Here is an 18110-nt window from a genome sequence, read left to right on the forward strand (position 1 = left end):
TCATGGCACCAGTTGCCCCAAAGGAGAAGAAAACATCATTGTATAAACTAGCACTCTTGGGTATCCTGAACTATGAAATTTTGATAAGCAGATGCAAAGGGAGGAAAAAATAGCTGGTTACATAGGCTGCCTTGAAGAAAAGGGACTTAAAACACAGTAAGAGTCATTAATTTTGTAATATTTTTCTTGTTAGACTCTTGCCAGTCATTTAGAGTAAATTTATATTAATAATGATGATGACTGACATTTATATTGTGCTTTAAGATTTACAAAGTGTTTTGCATATATTGTTATTTGAGCCTTGCATCAACACTGTCAGATAGATAATATAGGGTAGTATCCCTGTTTTACATATGGAGAAATGGAAGCTTAAGAATTTACTCCTTGCCCCAAACTGTAGCTACCAATCTTGTGTTGCAGTATTAAAATTTCCATCTCTTTAAAGTTACTCCACCTTTTAATGTCCCCTTGATCACTAATCACAGCTGATTAACATGCTTTACATTCAATGTGGAATTCTGAGCCATAATTGTATTGATTTTGGCTTAATTTTATTTATTTTTTTTAATTTTAATTATTTAATTTAATTTAATTTAAATTATTATTAAATATATATATATATATATATTTTTTTTTTTTGCTGAGGCAGTTGGGGTTAAGTGACTTGCCCAGGGTCACACAGCTAGGAAGTGTTAAGTGTCTGAGGCAAGATTTGAACTCAGGTCCTCCTGACTTCAGGGCTGGTGCTCTATGCACTACACCAACTAGCTACCCCTAATTTTAACACAATCAGGCATTTCCATTTGTCAGTAATACATTAGACTCAAAGCATCAAAATATTCAGTGATGTATTTTATTGTTATTAGTATATTAATATAAAATATTATAGAGAAAGAACATATAGGCATATATTCTCAAGACTTCTCATATTAGAAAGTGCAATCTATAAAATTTATTGACTTTGTAAGCAGTTCTTTTTGTGGTGACAAAGAACTGGAAAATGAGTAAATGCCCATCAGTGGGGAATGGCTGAATAAGTTATGGAATATTATTGTTCTATAAAAAATATGAACAAACTGATTTTAGAAAAGCCTGAAAAGATTTGGAGGAACTGATACTGAGCAAAACAAGCAGTACCAGAAATCCATTGTATACAATAACAGCAAGATTGTACAATGATAAACTATCAAATACTTGGTTCTTCTCAATGATTCAGTGATCCAAGACAGTCCCAATAAACTTTGAATGGAAAATCACACACACACAAAAAAAATATTAAGTAAAGTCCAGTGGATAATTAGATTAAATCAGGGTAGCTAAGTATTTTTTTTAATGTACCCATTCCTAGAATACTGTTTCAGAATGGCCTAATAGGTGCTAGGTAACATTGTAAGGAAAAAAATATGTTAATATTTATGTACTAAGAAGATAGAGTTGCCCAAGAAACTACATTTTGTACAGTTACCTGTTTAGCTATAATAGCTATACATTTGTGTTAGATTTATAAAACATTTCATTTTAGTTTTTTTGGTTCTAGCAATAATACAACTTCATCCTATTTCAATAAGTTTAGCAAATAGTAACTTTTTTCCTCATTGTTTTAAGGATTGAAAGAGCAAAGTTGTTAATTTGAGAAATTCATATTGATCATTTTCTTGCTAATGATATTAATTTTTTCTATAAATTTTACTAATATATAGATAGATTTACTTATATGACCTACATATTTTTATTTTAGGAAGAATTTGGCTACAATGCAGATACCCAGAAACTGCTGGCTAAAAATGGAGAAACTCTTCTTGGAGCTATTAATTTTTTTATTGCAAGTGTGAATACTTTGGTGAGCAAAACAATAGAAGACACATTAATGACTGTGAAACAATATGAAAGTGTCAGGTGAGTATGTCTTTTTGTCCTGATTTCCATCTTTTGATCAGCCATCAAAATTGCAGTCCATGAATTTTAAGTGATAAAAGTAATTTTACAAATCAAGTGATAAGTATAGAATAACACATTACCTTATAGCATAAGTTAAAATGTATAAGAATTTTTGTTTTTTCCTTATCAAAACACTTAGGTATGAGTGGAAAAGAAAAAAGAAATCCATAATATAAGATTACTTTTTAAAAACTAAAAGAATTCCAGTTTTAGTCAATAAAAAATGTTCCCTCTTACCTAAAAACCTCCTCTTGAATTCTGTGTCTAGATTTACTACAGGTTAACCCCAAGTTTCTCATATGCAGATCTAATGATCATAAGCACAATAGGATTGTCTTATTAGGATTTCTGTCTTTGCCTTTTTGTCTATCTTGTCTAAAGATTCTCTATTCCTTAGCAGTTTGGATTTTGAAGCTGTCAATTGGAAATGTTTGCTGCCTACCTTCTAGGAAAATTAAAAGCATTAGATTTAATTATGGTTATAAGTAATTTTGAATTATTTAGATAAAAAAATAATAAATAGAAATAAATAGAACAAAAGTATTGGCGATTTTACTCTTAATGAAACAAATTGAAGTTGCTGCTTTATTGTGTTTATCATCACTAATAATTTTCTTTTGAGATATAATTAAATCACTTCCAGGAACTTTTTTCAAGAAATCCATCTTAGCTAAAGTATAAAATGTTAAAGGTGATTTTTAGATATTTAAATAATTTGGTTAATTTTGCTTAACCTTTTAAGTACAAAGGGACTATATCTAAATAGTTCCATAGTAATTTCATGAATTGTAAAATTTTTTTCTTAAAAATGATTACCTGTTATTTTCAAATTATTTGTACTACAAACATATCTTCCCTGAGTTCTGTAGGGAAACAGTAGACATACTAGAGGAAATGTTCTTTAATTAAAAAAAAAAAATAGGCAAATTTGGTCCCTTGCTGTTGGATACAAAACAAGCTCCTTAGCTTCTTATTGCCCTTTTAGATTTCTTAATTTCCTTAAGACAGTAATTTTTTTCACACTCATACCTAAATGCCATTATTAGGAAGAAAAACACCCTTGGTATAAAAGATGAATGTATACATTAAATTCACTAGTTATCCAGTTCCAAAGTCATTATCTTTCTCTTCCTTTTCTCCCACTCCCACCCACATTCCTCTTCTAGGCTAAACTTATGCCTTTTCCTTGATTTGTTATTTTTTCCTATGCCACCATTTCCTAGAAGTTTCAACTTTGTATCTTGAATGATCTTTGAATCCCTCTCTTTTACCCTTTTCCTAGGTCCTTTTGACTCCACTTTTCAAATTTTCTCACCTATCCATTCTTTTTACTCCCAATTTATTTCTTTCCCCTAATTTTTGGATTGCATTGGCCAATATAGCTGACTTTTTTGTTTCTGGCCTCTTCCCTTTTCTACCGAATTAATAATCTTAATATACAGATTTTGTGTTCCTGCCCTCCTCAGAAGCCTCTAGTGGTTTATTAAGACTTCCAAGGAGCAAGTCCAGATTCCTTGGCCTCTAACCTAGTACTGTCCACTATCCAAGCATATACATTTACAATTTAATCTCTCTACTATTCCTTGACATCATTTCTCCATTCTAACCAAACTTGGAGACTTCCTGTCGCTTTTTCCATTTATCTCACCTATTCTGTGTTCTTTATATAGAATATCACCTAGCTAATTGAAATTCAGGTCTAGCTAATTCAAACAGCCTTCCCTGACTGTTACCCTTTACTTGGTCTTTGCTACCTCTGAAATCTTTATTATCTGTCCAACTCCCTTTGGCACTCAATTATGCTCTGCTTTATCACGTTTCATGTGGCTAAGCTGCATTGCATACTCCTTGAGGGCAAGAACTATATACTTTTGTCATACCTGCAGCCATGTCTCGTACAGACTGCACATTCTCAGTGAGTGTTTGCTGCACAAATAAATAGGTACCCGAGGTAAGCCTGACTTTCAGTTAGCAGTTTGACTTCTGAGTGACTAGGATTCTGAGCAGAAATTCTTAATTCCTCTGCAGTTTTCTTTGCAAGCACCTTCATTTGTTTGGCATCACCCTTAATTTTATCTCTTGCTTCAAATGCCATATCTGTATTATTGGGGAAATTTCTTAGCACTTGATCTTACCCAGAAAAGGGTCCTTTTATACTAAGCACATTTTAGGAAGTTTATTGTTAATGAATTGATGAGATTTTCTTCTCTCTGTTCCTCTTATTCAGAAACAAAAGATATATACACGTACATGCCCTACAAAACAGGAGCTCTGCCTCTCTCCGTGCTGTTATCTTTTAGTTGTGACCACAAGCTAGGTCATTTTTCTGTTAGCAAATAACCAGGGAACCTGAACCTTGAGCTAAGTTAAAGAAGGCCTTTAGTCTTAAATTATGAGAAATTCTTTGATCCTAGCAAAAGTGTGGTACAAATTTCACCTTAATGTTCATAGCACATGGATTAACTGAAAAATTGTGAATTAAATTGCATCTCACTTTGTATTGTGTCAAGTGTGAGAGCATGTAATCTTTGTAAAATAGAGAATTATCCTTTAAGCTATTTGTTTTGTTCTGCTAAATTTTTGTAAATTTGTCCTGTGTTTGCCTCAAGTGAAGTAAGCTTGCCTGTATCCTTAACTTGGGTGAGCAGTTTTTTTGTCTATGGTACTAGAGTCCTAGTGACTGGGATGCATGGCATTGATTTTCTTCATTGAGTTTAATCTAAGGGCCTTCTGTGGTATTTTATGAACTAGTGCAAGGATTCATCAGCCAGAGCACATCAGCAGATGATTTCAAGTTGAAACACTGAAGGTAGGAGATTCAAAGAGAATTCCCTATTAAAAGTTCCTTTGATGGAGTTTTCTTCTCTGTCAAAGCCAGAAATATGTTGGCTTCTAGGGCAAAAGTCATCTGTTTGATCAGGACAGCAAGTGGCAATTTGGGTTAATGCCCGGGTGGCCTTTTAGTTCTATTATGCATTGTGTAAGATTATTTTCTAGCCCTCTGGTGCTTAGTGTATGGCAAGACTTAATAAGAGCCCATTCAGCACTTTTTATTGCTCCATAGCAACTACCAACAAAGGGACCACTTGTATTAAAGGGTTTTCCTATATGGACACCTGTCCTCTGGAAATTGACTTGAGAAGCACCAGTCCATTTTAGACAAGTCATCAAATAGCATTAACATTTCATCCTTTTCTGAATGGGCTGGGTTCAAATCGGCAGCCAAAGAATAAAATGTTGCTCATCCTTTTGCAGGCTGAGAGTGTGCCTTTTGTTATTTTTGAAGAACCTGAGAAGGTTTCTAGATTTCAGGCAAAGTATTTGACTCACTGTCCCTCATGCATTTGCCTTTGCTCCCTGCCTCTCTAACTTGCTTATATTCCTTAGGTCTGGAAGACACTCCTGCACACCCCTCCCCCAATATGTATTCAAATCTTGCTTGCCCATCAAAGGCTTTCTCCATTGAGACTTGATCTCCATTATCAGAATATTTCTACATTTCTTATAGCTCTTTGTTCACATCTTTTTTTATGCATTATCATGGATTATTTTATGTTGTAATTGATCTAATCTTCCCCCAAAATTTCTTCTTGCCCAAGTATGTCTCCCCATCTCACAGGCAATTTAATGTCGTGGCATTGAAAACCTTTCCTTGTTGGTACTGTTTTTAATTTCTATATAGAATACTTAAGCTCTAAGTTCAGCATTATGAATCTAGATTTACTAGAATTATTATCCTAGGAAATTCAAAAATATTTGTGCCTGTTAATTAATTGAAGTAACAGTCTTAGGTACTTTTTCTTTTATCTTATTTCTTTACATTACTTGATGGCTCTTTGAAGCACAGTTATCTCTTTTTATTATTATTAAAACTTTTTATTTTCAAAATATATACATGGATAATTTTTCAACATTGACTTTTGCATAGTCTTGTGTTCCAAATTTTCCCCTCCTTTCCTCCACCCCTTTTTCTAGATGACAAGTAACCCAATATATGTTATACATGTTAAAATATATGTTAAATCAAATATATGTAAACATTTATACAATTACCTTGCTGTACAAGAAAAATCAGATCAAACAAGAAAGTAAATGAGTAAGAAAAGATAATACAAGCAAACAATAACAAAAAGAGTGAAAATGCTATGTTGTAATGCACACTCAGTTCTCACACTCCTCTCTCTGGGTGTAGATGGCTCTCTTCATCACAAGATCATTGGAACTGCCCTCAATCATCTCATTGTTGGAAAGAGTCTAGTTCATCAGAGTTGATCGCTGTATAATATTGCTGTTGCCGGTAGCATGGTTATCTTAAGGCAAATCTTACTTTCAATTTCTTTTGACATCAACATCATAAATATTTGTCTTTTAATCAGTCTTAAAAATTATAGAACCATTCCCAGAATGGAAGGGGAAAGAAGAACTAAACATGTAAAGACAGAATTTTTTCAGAGTACTATCATTTGTATTTGAAGCATTGTGAATTCCCAGCAATATAGACATATTTATTTTGAATTGAGTTCACGCTGAATTGAGTTGTCATTTGCAAAAATTAAAGTACTTTCTTTTGACAAACCTTACAATAGAAAGGATCATCTGGCTCTAGAATTAGAAAATCACAACTCATTCTCCACATCTCTGCCAACCTCATGGATGACATTTTTTTCCTACTTAAAGATATTTGGAGTCGTTATCTATGTTACAAATATGTAGTTTGTAAAATGTATTATTTACGATTCCAAATTTGCCAGATAATTAGATTTTAATCATCTTCATCATATGTGTAATTGTTAAAATAGTTTTTTTGTATTGAAACTACCATAAATGCAGATCCTTGGTTCACAGAATAAAGACATGAAGATTAAAAAGTTCACCTATCCAAAGGATTGTTCTTTAGTTGGTAATTATCAAAAAAACAAAAAACCTACAGCCCCTGCCAGTGTCAAAGCAGAAACAAAGCCAGAAAATAAGAGAAAAAGGAGGAAAGAAAGTGTTCAACTCCAGAAGGTAGTAGACAGCAGAAAAAGAAATGGGAATCAGAAGCCATAACCCTGGGAACCGGTAACTGAGACCTACAAAAACAGCCAGGCAGTCAGTAGTGGAAGAAGTTGCAGCCCATTAAATTTTATTCATAGAATTATCTTCTGATAATAATGTCGCTCAAAATCCAGTAATATGAATTCTTAAAGAGGTGAAGGATTCTCCCTTTATATCCTATTACAATTGTAATGCAAGTGAGATCGAAGAGTAGATGAAAACTGACAAGGTTGATGTGATACATTGTGTTGTTGATTCAGAAATCATAGGGTTTTGAATGCTGCCGACCAGCCAAAGGGCACTTAAAACCGTGGAGGACAAGATTTTCTGGTAACAAAGAAAATCTCTTGGGAGAAGGCTGCTTTGATCTTTGATTCAGTAATTAATTGTGCAGAAATGTAGCTATGTTCCACTGCCCAGAAGGTCATGCAGCTGTACGTCCTGTCCTTTGCCCTACCTTCATGAGGAGGCAGATGATCAAAATGCAAACTGACACCAGGGATTTTTTTTTTTTTCCAAGAAAGCAAGTTCCAGGGTATCTCTTGAGGTCAATACTCATTCATTTCTGTAGCCACTTCCATCTTCATCCATAACTGCAGAATGATACAATGACAAGTGTCCTGTTGAGGCCCAGGATTCATAAAGATAATAGACATATGTATTCACTATAATCTTACAAAGCAGGGATAAGTTTCTTATGTTTTAGAAAGACTTTTATAAAACAGTTTTAATAATCCTTTTTGCTTACCAAGCTGTCATAGTTATGAGAAACGTATAACCCTTCGGATAATGCATAATTCCTGAAATAAAATTTTGTGCCTTGTTGATCAATTAAAATTGTCATGCACCCAGTTGTGTCCTAGTTTGGTGACAGTTCTGACTTTTCTATGCAAATATTAGGGAATATGATTGTTACTGTTTTTTCCACACAGCTAGGTTGGAAAATGGTGATGACAACTCCTGTAGTTATTGCCACCATTGCTCTGGGAAGTCTCAAACCCATTGGCATTCCAATGGAATCAGAAGTCTCAAGCAGCTCTAGTGTTAAACAGATCCCTCCATAAATCAAGGGGAAGTATCCTCCTACACAGCCTTTCATTTCCTTTTTTTTTTTCCTCAAAATTAGCTACTTTAATTCAGATGGATTTAGCAAGCATTCATTAATTTCCTACTATGTGCTAGGAACTGTGCTAATTGTTGGGAATAAAAAAGACTAAATTGACCCAGTTCCCTCTCCTGGAATGTAACTGAGGGAAAACAGCATACAGATCCAAGTAAAAAGCAAACACAGAGTCATTTCAGGGTAAGGAAGAATCATAATGTCAAAGAGGTTGAATTAGAACCTTGTACAAGAGGGAACTTGGAGCTGGGTCTTGAAGGGAATTCAGAATTCTAAGAGGAAAAAGTTGGGGAGCCTTCTAAGTCTGGGATCTGCATCTGAAAAAATAATGAGGATGCTGGTTTGACTGTAACATAGACGGTATGAGGGAGTCTGAAAAAGAATTTTAAATGCCTGCCTAGAAGACACTAAGCTTCCTGAGTAGGAGAGTAACATGGTTAAGCCTTAAATGAAAGATTATTGTTAGATGTAAAGTATCTTAATGTCATCCTCCCCTCACTTTCAAGTTTAGATGCTGCTTGGTGCAGATGATGAGTGTGGTAAATCTGGTGAAATGATCCATTATTTGAATTCTAATTTGCACTGTATATTTTCATTGAGCTGGAATCTTATTATCATATTTTGCATAATTATAACTTCAAATAGTGTAAATTCAAATACATGGGACAATGTATTTGAATCATTTTTTTAACCACGAATCATTATTTTAACTAACCAGTACCTCACTGTAATTTGAGTGTATTTTCATGAGAAGTACAAATAATCATGGTCTGAGATTCTGAAACATAAAGATGTATGCTCTCCTAGAGCTAAATATTATCTTAGTTACTGATGATATCTAGCTGGTAAGGGTCCTGTGAAAGGTCTATAGAAAGTTATAATTTACAGGGATTCCTCAGTCCTCTTGAAGGGTAGAATGTTTAAGTAGATTGGATTAGAAGGAATATTTTCTCATGAGTATTTATAAAGTTGCAAAAATGTTAGCAAAAACAATCCTATCCCTACTTCAATTGTTGGTATTGGTATTCCTTCTAGTGATGCTTATTACAAGCCATTTATACCTCATCCTGTGAAACTTTTGTTCTATAAAATCTAAATAAAATTTAGAAAATTACCTACAGGCATTCCTCTAAATCTCTCAGCCTTGCAAGGATAACAGTGGAGCACAGGGATTGTCCATCTCTTGTTTTTAAGTCACCAGGCTACCTCTTTTTCCAGGTATGTATGTGTGTGTGTATATATATATATATATATATCCCTGTGATGTTATCCTTTAGGACACTTCTCAGTTCTTAATAAATAGCAATATATTATATTCTTCACTTCTCTTGTGCCTCTTCCCAATTTTCCAATGGGTGCTAAAACACTTTAAATCTTCAGAGACTATATTATTTTATGACTCTTGAGAAAACACTGTGGTTGGCCTGTGAAGTAGGCCCATAATTGAATAAGAGGAAGAAAAGCTAGATTACTTTTGGCAAATGATCTCATACTCTTCCCTAAAGCAGAAGCCTTTGTAACCACAGTATTCTTCCAATAATACCTTCATAACTGCACTGTTGAATAGCATTGTCCTATCCTTACATCACAGGAAGATAAATGTGGGAATTAGCTTTTTGTGTCTGTTTTTCTTTTACTAAGTATTTTCAGTTTCTTCATAGGAAGATATGTAAACATCAGATGATCAGCTTTTCAAAGCATCTTTTTAAGGACATGTAGAATACACTGAAAAATACTTTTTTATCATTTATTCTTTTGACAGATCTTCAAGTAGCATGTTACTAAAAGTTTATTTTCAAATGTGGTCAAAACTAATTCGAATTTTTTTATCTCTTGGAAAATTTCCTCATGAATATGACATAAGCTACAAATTCTATAAAAAATTTCCTCAAAAGCAAATTCCCGAAAGTATTCCCATATATTCATTCAGTTGGCACTTGGTCAATGAGGATGCTAGATACTGCTGCCAAGTATTAGAAATATAAATAAATACAAGCAATACCTTCAAGAGCTTATATTCCAATAGGAAAAGGCAATACATAAAATGAAGCTGAAGAAGAGAAGGGAGAGGAGAAAGGCTCAGCAAGGGGACATGACAGAGGAATCCAGATTACAGCCTGGTTTAAAAAAAAAAAAAAAAGAAAGAAATAACTGACATAGGTCCTTCCTTGAATGGAGATTCTGGAAAGAGCCATCCAGTTAGAGGGAGGTGCTTCTGAGATTTGAATTCAAAGACTGAAGTGGAATCTTCTAGGATAGTTTTCTGAGATATGATAGAGGAAACCTGATTGCAATCTGATGTATTTAGCTTTAGAATTCCATAATATTAATAATATGACAAATATTGAAGCTCATTCCATTATAAGTTGTAGTATTTGTTTCAATCTCAGCTTGGTTGAATTGAAAATACCGAAATATTCATCATAATGTACATAAGCAGAATAGTTATAACAAAAGTTAATTAGAAATTGTGTGTTGTTTACTTACCATCCTGAATCAGCTAAATAAAAACCTTTTTTCTAACATTGACTATTTTCTTCAGTTCATGATTGTCCTTTTTTCTGTCTATATAAACAGCACTTTTAATCATGCTATTTCTTCCTTTATGATGTTTCCCATATCTGACCTCTCCCTCTCCTCCTTTTTTATCTATTGTCATAGCCTTAGTTTATACCCTGCCCATTTTTTCTTTAGATAAGGGGTTCTCATCTTAATCTACTAAACATTTGAATCAGGTTAGAAAACCTGCTGTCTTGTTTCTACAGAAAAGGATTAACATAATAAACAAAATAGAGCTATTTTTGATGAGATAACTAGACAGAGATGCCTTTTAAATTGATAACCAAATTACTCATCTGTATCAAAAAATAACTATAGACATTGTTGTTCAAAATATGAATAGTTGAGAAGTCAGGTCATAGTCCTCCCTCTGACAATTTATGATCTAAAGCTGTTAATAACTTCATCATTGGATTCTCTCTTCTGTATTGTCGTCCTCTAACATGTCATTCTTAATTGAGATTTCCAACAAAAGACAAATGAGGCACCAGCTTCTGTTCTAGAAATTGATTCTCTTAGATGAAAAATTTGGTTTTTGTAAATCAGTGGAGAACAAAGTGCATTCAGAATGAAGGAGAACCTAAAATGGATTACCAAATGTGGAACCATACTATAGAAGAGATGTCTATTCCCTTCTGCCCAGTTTATAGTTTAAATCTCTCAACTTCTTTCTCTTAATAGGATGGCACTTATCTGTATGTTGTATGCAAAGAAGCTATTATCCTAAACTCCAGTAATCAACTAGTATCCCCCTGAATGGCATGTTCATAGTTTCTTACTATTTTAAAAACCTAATTAGTTGACTGAACATTATTCACCTATGACCATAAGTCAGTATAATAACCCATAAGATATTGCTTATTCTTATGCTTTTTATATTCTTCAGTTGTGTGATCAATTTTCAGTATGTCCTATATATTGACCTTTATAACAGTTGTTACTTTTTGCTTTGTGACCTGTTTATTACCAATAAAATGAATGTTTTGGAGTTTTAGTAGCATTTCAAAGCAGCAAATGATGTTTCTCCATAACAGGATTGCAATATTGAAGTATGATAAGTGATCAATATAGATACGTTTCTGTGATACCTGTGTAAACAGTGGATACAATTTTATTATCCACAACTTTATTTAGCACTTCTAATAATATCAGTTTTTGCTTTTTTATTGGAAAATCTAGAATTGCAGCCACCCAATTTGGAATAGCATATATTTTCAATGTCATTTGTCACAAATGTTGTTCGAAAAGTAATCTTTCATCAATGATAAGTTTTATGAGAAGCTAATAGCCATTAGGGAGAGTAAAGCCCATGGTTGTGGAACAGAACAAAGCCAAAAAGGGATCATTTGACTCATATAGAGATCAATCTTATGACCTTGACCTTGTCATTATGTTTAGAGGACTGGTTTTCAATTTAAATGAAATGTCTGATAAATGAAATGATCTGAGTGATCTACAGTCTAGGTGGAAGGGGTAATATTAGGAAGAAACTGATTTTCTGAACCTTTTCAATACAATATTGTATTTAAATAAGTAATTACAATCATCCCTTGGCATTCCCAATTTTCACATTCACAGTTTTCATTATTAATGTACTATTTTTAATTAAATGAAAATTTGTAGAGATTTGTGGCATCCAGTAGAAAAGTATAGGTGATGCCTATGTATGTAAAGAAAACTTGAAAAAAAATCAATGTCATAAATCCATACATATTGTGTAATATTCATTTATTTTTATCCTTTACCGCTATAAATTACATATATAAATTTATTACAAACTGTTAAATTTTGTTAAAAGTTTTAGTGCACTAAAGAACTATATGGGCTGTACACTCTTTGTCTACCATGCAGACTTAGTCATATGATTTTGATTTTCTATTGCATTGATCCTTTTGTCTTGTGCTTTTTGTAGGAAAAGGAAATCCATGAAGCAGTTGCTGCAGCTACACCAGTGGCTGCAAAGTCTACATAGTCAAGAGATACTATTCTCTCCTCTGTAGAAACTGCAACTTCTTTAGGGATGTGTAGTATGTTGTTTTGCTTGTTTTGTGTGTTAAATGTGATTAGAAAATTATTTAAAAATAAAAATTGGGGAGAGCCTAGGATTTTTTCATATTCTCAGGCATCCTACACCACTAAGTGCCATGAATTTCAGGAGAGAGCTAGTTATAAAATTAAACTTTATGTGTAAATATGTCGATATTTCTAACCTGTCTGATAAACTTATTTTATTCATATATTAAAGTATGATTCTCATTTCTTAATTATGTTTCTTGCCAGGATTGAATATGATGCATACCGGACTGATTTAGAAGAATTGAATCTTGGACCACGTGATGCAAACACTCTGCCAAAAATTGAGCAGTCACAGCATCTGTTCCAAGCACATAAAGAAAAATATGATAAAATACGCAATGATGTATCTATCAAATTGAAATTTCTAGAAGAAAATAAGGTAAATTTATACTTTTCTCCCTAAGGTGCATTGTAGATATTTTCTACAAACCTTAAATTCAATGTAGTTGACTGTGTGAAAGATTTTTTAACAGAGGCAATAGAAAAAAGAAACTTAAAAAGGTAAAGTAGAATTATTTTTGGTCTTATTATCTGTCTTCTCCTATGACAATCACAATAAGGAATTCTGTTTGTAGGTCACTGGTGATAAAAAGTTAACAAAGTATACATACATTATAACATCTGCCACCTACTCTGCTCTACTACATTTCTCACATTTAACAATTAGCAGAGCAAAAGAATAGTGCTTTTCCTATTTGTAGCCCCTAATATTCTATTCAGTAGTAAATTGCTTTGAAATTTTTAAATAAAAAAAGCACATGGAATATTTTAAGTCCTAAATTTTAAAATACATTATAGTTGTAATATAAGTTATAAAGGAGGACAAGTCAAAGAACAGCGTTGAAGATAGTAAGGAAACCATGCTATGACTACTCTTGGTTTTACAATAATCTCACAGGAGAATGCTTTTTGAATCATTTAATCAGAAAGAATTTATTAAACACCAGCCATATATTTAGACTCTGTTTGCAAAAAATAAAACAACACCTGCCCCTGTGGAGATAACAGTGCAGCAAGGGAAACAGCAACATACATGTATACAAAGTAAGGACATGTGTACAAAGATAATTTGGAGAGGGCAAGATGGCATTTTCCCTGTAGTGATCATGAAAGGCCTCTTGGAACAGGTAGAATTCGAGTTGAGTTTTAAAGAAAATTTTATTTTTTTGCATTTTTTTTTTCATCTTTTCAAAAGTTGGTTGTTTTGTTGGTCAGATTTCTTCATAAGAAATATTCAGATTGGTAGAAATAAATGGCTCTCCCTAATACCATCCATAGCTACATGTGCTTTCTATATAGCCTTCAAGAGTCTTGGTTTGACTTGATTTGAATGATATAAACCAGCCTCCTCAAAAATGTGCACATAATATAACTTCCTATTTCTGGCCACATTACTCACATGATTCCTGCTTTGAGGTTTGGGGTTTCTACAGTATTAATGCCAAGGTAAAGAGACTCTTTTGCCCAAACAGCATAAAAACTAACATTTGTGGCTTGGAAGGGAACAGAGAACATGACCTCTGTTCACCCAAACCTTGTGAACCGAACAGCATTGTTCTGTCTCGAGAACAACTCCACTTAGAACTTTTAAAAGTGAAAAGAGAAAATAGGTGAACATATTTTCATTAACACTTCAACATTATATCAATTTGGAAAGAGATATAATTCTCTTAATTACAGTGTCCTTATTATAGTGTGTTTCTTTTAGTCAGTTGACATTTATTTATTCATTTTATAGCATCTCCTATTTGTATGGCTCTGTTGTATGCATTGTGAAGGTTCCAAAAAAGTAAAAGATGTGGATTCTCCTCTCAAGTTTACTATCCAGTTTTATGCCAATGACCAACACAATACATGATATAAATATTAGCGAATAAGTATTAGAGCTGACAGGAACAGAGGAAAGAATTGTTACTATGAACTAAGCCAATTAAAGGATTCATAGAGCATTGGAACTTGAATGAAACGTTAAGGATGAGTAGAATTTGAATTGTGAAATGCGCCAACATTCAAAACAACAAAAATTAACCCACTCTGTGTCAGACTGGAAGGAGTAATGAGCAAACCAACTGTCCAGAATAAGGAGTTTACGTTAAGAGGTAGTAGGATGGGGTTTTAAAGATCATTTGAAGCCAAATTAAAGAGAAAAACAAATGCCTTCTCTGGATCTTTGAACTAAAGAGTGAGGAGCCTTTGGCAGTTTTTGAGCTGGGATGATATGAAAAGAATAGTATTTTTTGGAAGATTAGTGCTGTGATGTATAGAAGAGCTTCGGAGGAGAGACTGAGCCCTAGGAGACTTGAAATAAACTAAATTTGAAGTGATAAAGGCCTGAAGTAGGAGTAGCGATAGAAATGGAAAGGAAGAAAGACTTGAGAGAGGCTGCAAAGAAGAAATTTGATAGGACTTTGGTGACTGATAGGACTGAGAAGTGGGTAACTTGTAATGTAGAAAAAATAATCAAAAACACGCCTGAAGACAGAAAATGATGGGGCCAAGATCAGTATAGCAGACTACATAGACTGCTGGGCTTGGGTTCCCAAAAGCTTGAGTTAAAGCCCTTCCCAGAAATTCTGAGAACTTCTATTACCTCATCAGCAAAATAGGGGCAAACTACCTATGTTTACATGGTTAGGAAAGCATTTACAAACCTTCCAACATAAATTATGTAAGTTATAAGTTGTTACTGGTAGAAACCAAGAACTTGGGGCTGTTTTTATGGGAGAATGAGTTTCATTTTAGCCATTTAAAACATGATATAAAAGAAAGCAGGACGTGTCCACCAGAGGAAGTTGAAGTTGTAGCTTGAGGCCAATAGAAAAGTTCCCGTAATTTCTGAATTTCCAAAGATGTTATCAAACTTTGTTACTATAATTAGTTGTTTCTTTAAGAAAAATTATAAAGAAATGTTGGGGGGTTTTTTCAAAGAGTACTTTTTAAAATTATAAAGAGGTGTAGTTATTCACTGTTGTTTTAAGCAGCAACTATAATTAGAATAAAGACTTGGAGTCATTTCTTAGTTTTTGTTTGTTTTTATGTAGTCAGATTGAGCAACTTTTATTCTTTTTATCTTCCTTAGCTTTTAGCAAAGATGGAGCCTTTTGGCGAAATAAGAATTGATTCTAATCTCTATTTTGTTTCTTGGCAATATAAACTATATCAACTGTGAGGTTTTCTTGTTATTTCTTCAAATTATAGCTGTAGTTAGCAATAAAGAGGTCAAAAAAAGGAGCAAGATCTAGTACAAAACAGGAATAGTAATCCTCCACTTAGCTAGAGCAGGGGCTCTTAATTTGAGGTCCATATATTTGGTTTTTTAATATTTTGATAATTATTAGTACGATTATCCTTTGAAATCCTATGGGTTTTATCTTGTCTATTTGGGGAAAGGATAACCAGACTATCAAAGGGGTCTGTGTTACCAAAAAATGTTAAGAATTTCTGATCCTGAGCTTTTTCATGTAATTCATTATTATGTACCAGAGTTGTTTTATTTTAGCCATCTTGATGAATTTTTCTGAATTATATTACCTATTTCTGTCTCCCTAAACCAGGTTTAGAACATAGAGAATTAAAAAGATCTATCATGTCATAGATTTCAATATCATTTCTGCCAAAATGTTTAGCAGTTGGCCACCAAACTTCACTCTCTCCAACCTCCTATCTCCCACAGGTCACTGGACAATAATAAACATGTCCCCCAGTCTGTACTTGATAGCTTGCCAGGACCTGCCAGAGCTTAGATTCTGCTAGTGGGACCTTTGAGAACCCAAGGTCACCAGTTTATCATGATGAAGCATCAAATCTTAACAGAAAATACCATTTAACCTTTTCTTATTAATTCAAAACTACTTTAGAATACTTCATTCCTTAAAATGCTTAGAGCTTTGTGAAACAATTTGGGTGTATTGTGACTTAAAAACAATCAAAAGGTAATTCTTTATGGTTAGGATTTCTTTTTTTACCTTTCCAATTTCTGGTTGGGACTTAGTTCAAGCCTTAGTTCAAGAGTATGCAAGGAGGCACTTTTAATTTTTTTTTTAAATAAAGAAATAATATAAAATGTTTTTATATAAAAGAGCATAAATCTTCAGTAAGCTATATATGTATACTTCCGGTTTTTTGTAATAGTCGTTTAAAGAAAAAAGATAGGCAAAAGAAAGGAGAAAGTAAAGGGTTTGAAAGGGAAGGAATATGAGAGACTCATCCATAAGGAGAGGAGTACAGATATGTGGGAGATGAATGACTAATAAGTTTTATGCATATGTATCACTAATGAAGGGAGAACAGACATGACTGGGTAAGTGGGAATTATTTTTTGCTTGCCTATGCATATTTGTTACAAGGATTTTATTATTTTCATTGGCTAGGAAGCACCTGTGGAGTAGGTTCCCAATAAAGTAAAAGAGAGAACAAGAGGAAATCCAGAAAGAATTATACATAATTGGATTACTTGCCATCTAAGGGAGGAGGGTGAAAGAAAGGGGGGGAAATTGGGACACAAGGTTTTTCAAGGGTCAGGGTTGAAAAATCATCCTTGCATATGTCTTAAAAATAAAAAACTTCAATAAAAAAATTATACATAAGCCAGATAATTTTGAAAGTGACATGTTCACTTTTATATAATTAAAAGAAAGACGACATGCTAAAGATTAACAGTTTCAAGTACAACTATCTGTTCTAGTATATCCATATAAATGTCCATTTTATTTGCTGTTTGCTCAGCTGACAATAAAAATAAAATGAAATGGAAAAAAAGGGAATATATAAAACCCACTTCCTCCATAGTTGTTTAAATACAATGACAATCTTGACTAAAACTCTAATGGGAAAAGATTAATTCATTCACTAATACTAGCCTTTAAAAACATAAACTATCCAAATTTTATTTTATATATAAACATTAATAGAATCTGTTATTCTTAAAATGAAATTAAAAATCCCTACCTAAAGTTAAACAAAAACATTCTTAAACTCTTAAGGGCTAAATTTTGTATGTCTTCCAGCTCCTAACACAGTGTTTTACATACAGCAAGCATTTAGTCTATATTTGTATTGATTGGAATCTTCTTTTCTTCATTTTCATAACTTAAATAAAAATCAAGATCTTTATCAACTAGGAATTTTAAAAGTGCCAGAAGTAGCTTGGAGGAAAAATGGCCCTTGAATCATATGTTCCCTAAACTAAATAAAGGTTTATTTCCCCTCACATATGTTTCTTTGCTTTCCCTATTTCACTTAGAATAGTGCTGGACTTGCTTTTGGTGTTTTATATTGCAAACCAGTGTTTGGTTTTCAATCTTTTCTCACTCCCAGTTTTCTCTCTAGCCTTGTTGGCTTTCTGAGTTTCTCTGAGAATTTTTTAACTAGATCATACCAT

At 33.1% G+C, this 18110-nt stretch overlaps 1 protein-coding gene across 7 annotated transcripts in view; it reads left to right on the forward strand.

Moving 5' to 3' along the window:
* The window catches only part of ARFIP1 (ADP ribosylation factor interacting protein 1), a 146733-nt gene that overhangs the window by 90531 nt on the left and 38092 nt on the right, over positions 1 to 18110 (forward strand). For 5 of the 7 annotated variants that reach the window (XM_031941800.1, XM_031941799.1, XM_031941801.1 and 2 more), the window contains 2 exons: positions 1739 to 1896; positions 12935 to 13109. In XM_031941800.1, coding sequence (XP_031797660.1) covers positions 1739 to 1896; positions 12935 to 13109 — 333 coding nt within the window. The other 2 variants (XM_031941803.1, XM_031941802.1) reach the window with 2 other exon arrangements.

This window comes from Sarcophilus harrisii, chromosome 6 (assembly GCF_902635505.1).
Source record: "Sarcophilus harrisii chromosome 6, mSarHar1.11, whole genome shotgun sequence".
NCBI classification, from domain to species: domain Eukaryota; kingdom Metazoa; phylum Chordata; class Mammalia; order Dasyuromorphia; family Dasyuridae; genus Sarcophilus; species Sarcophilus harrisii.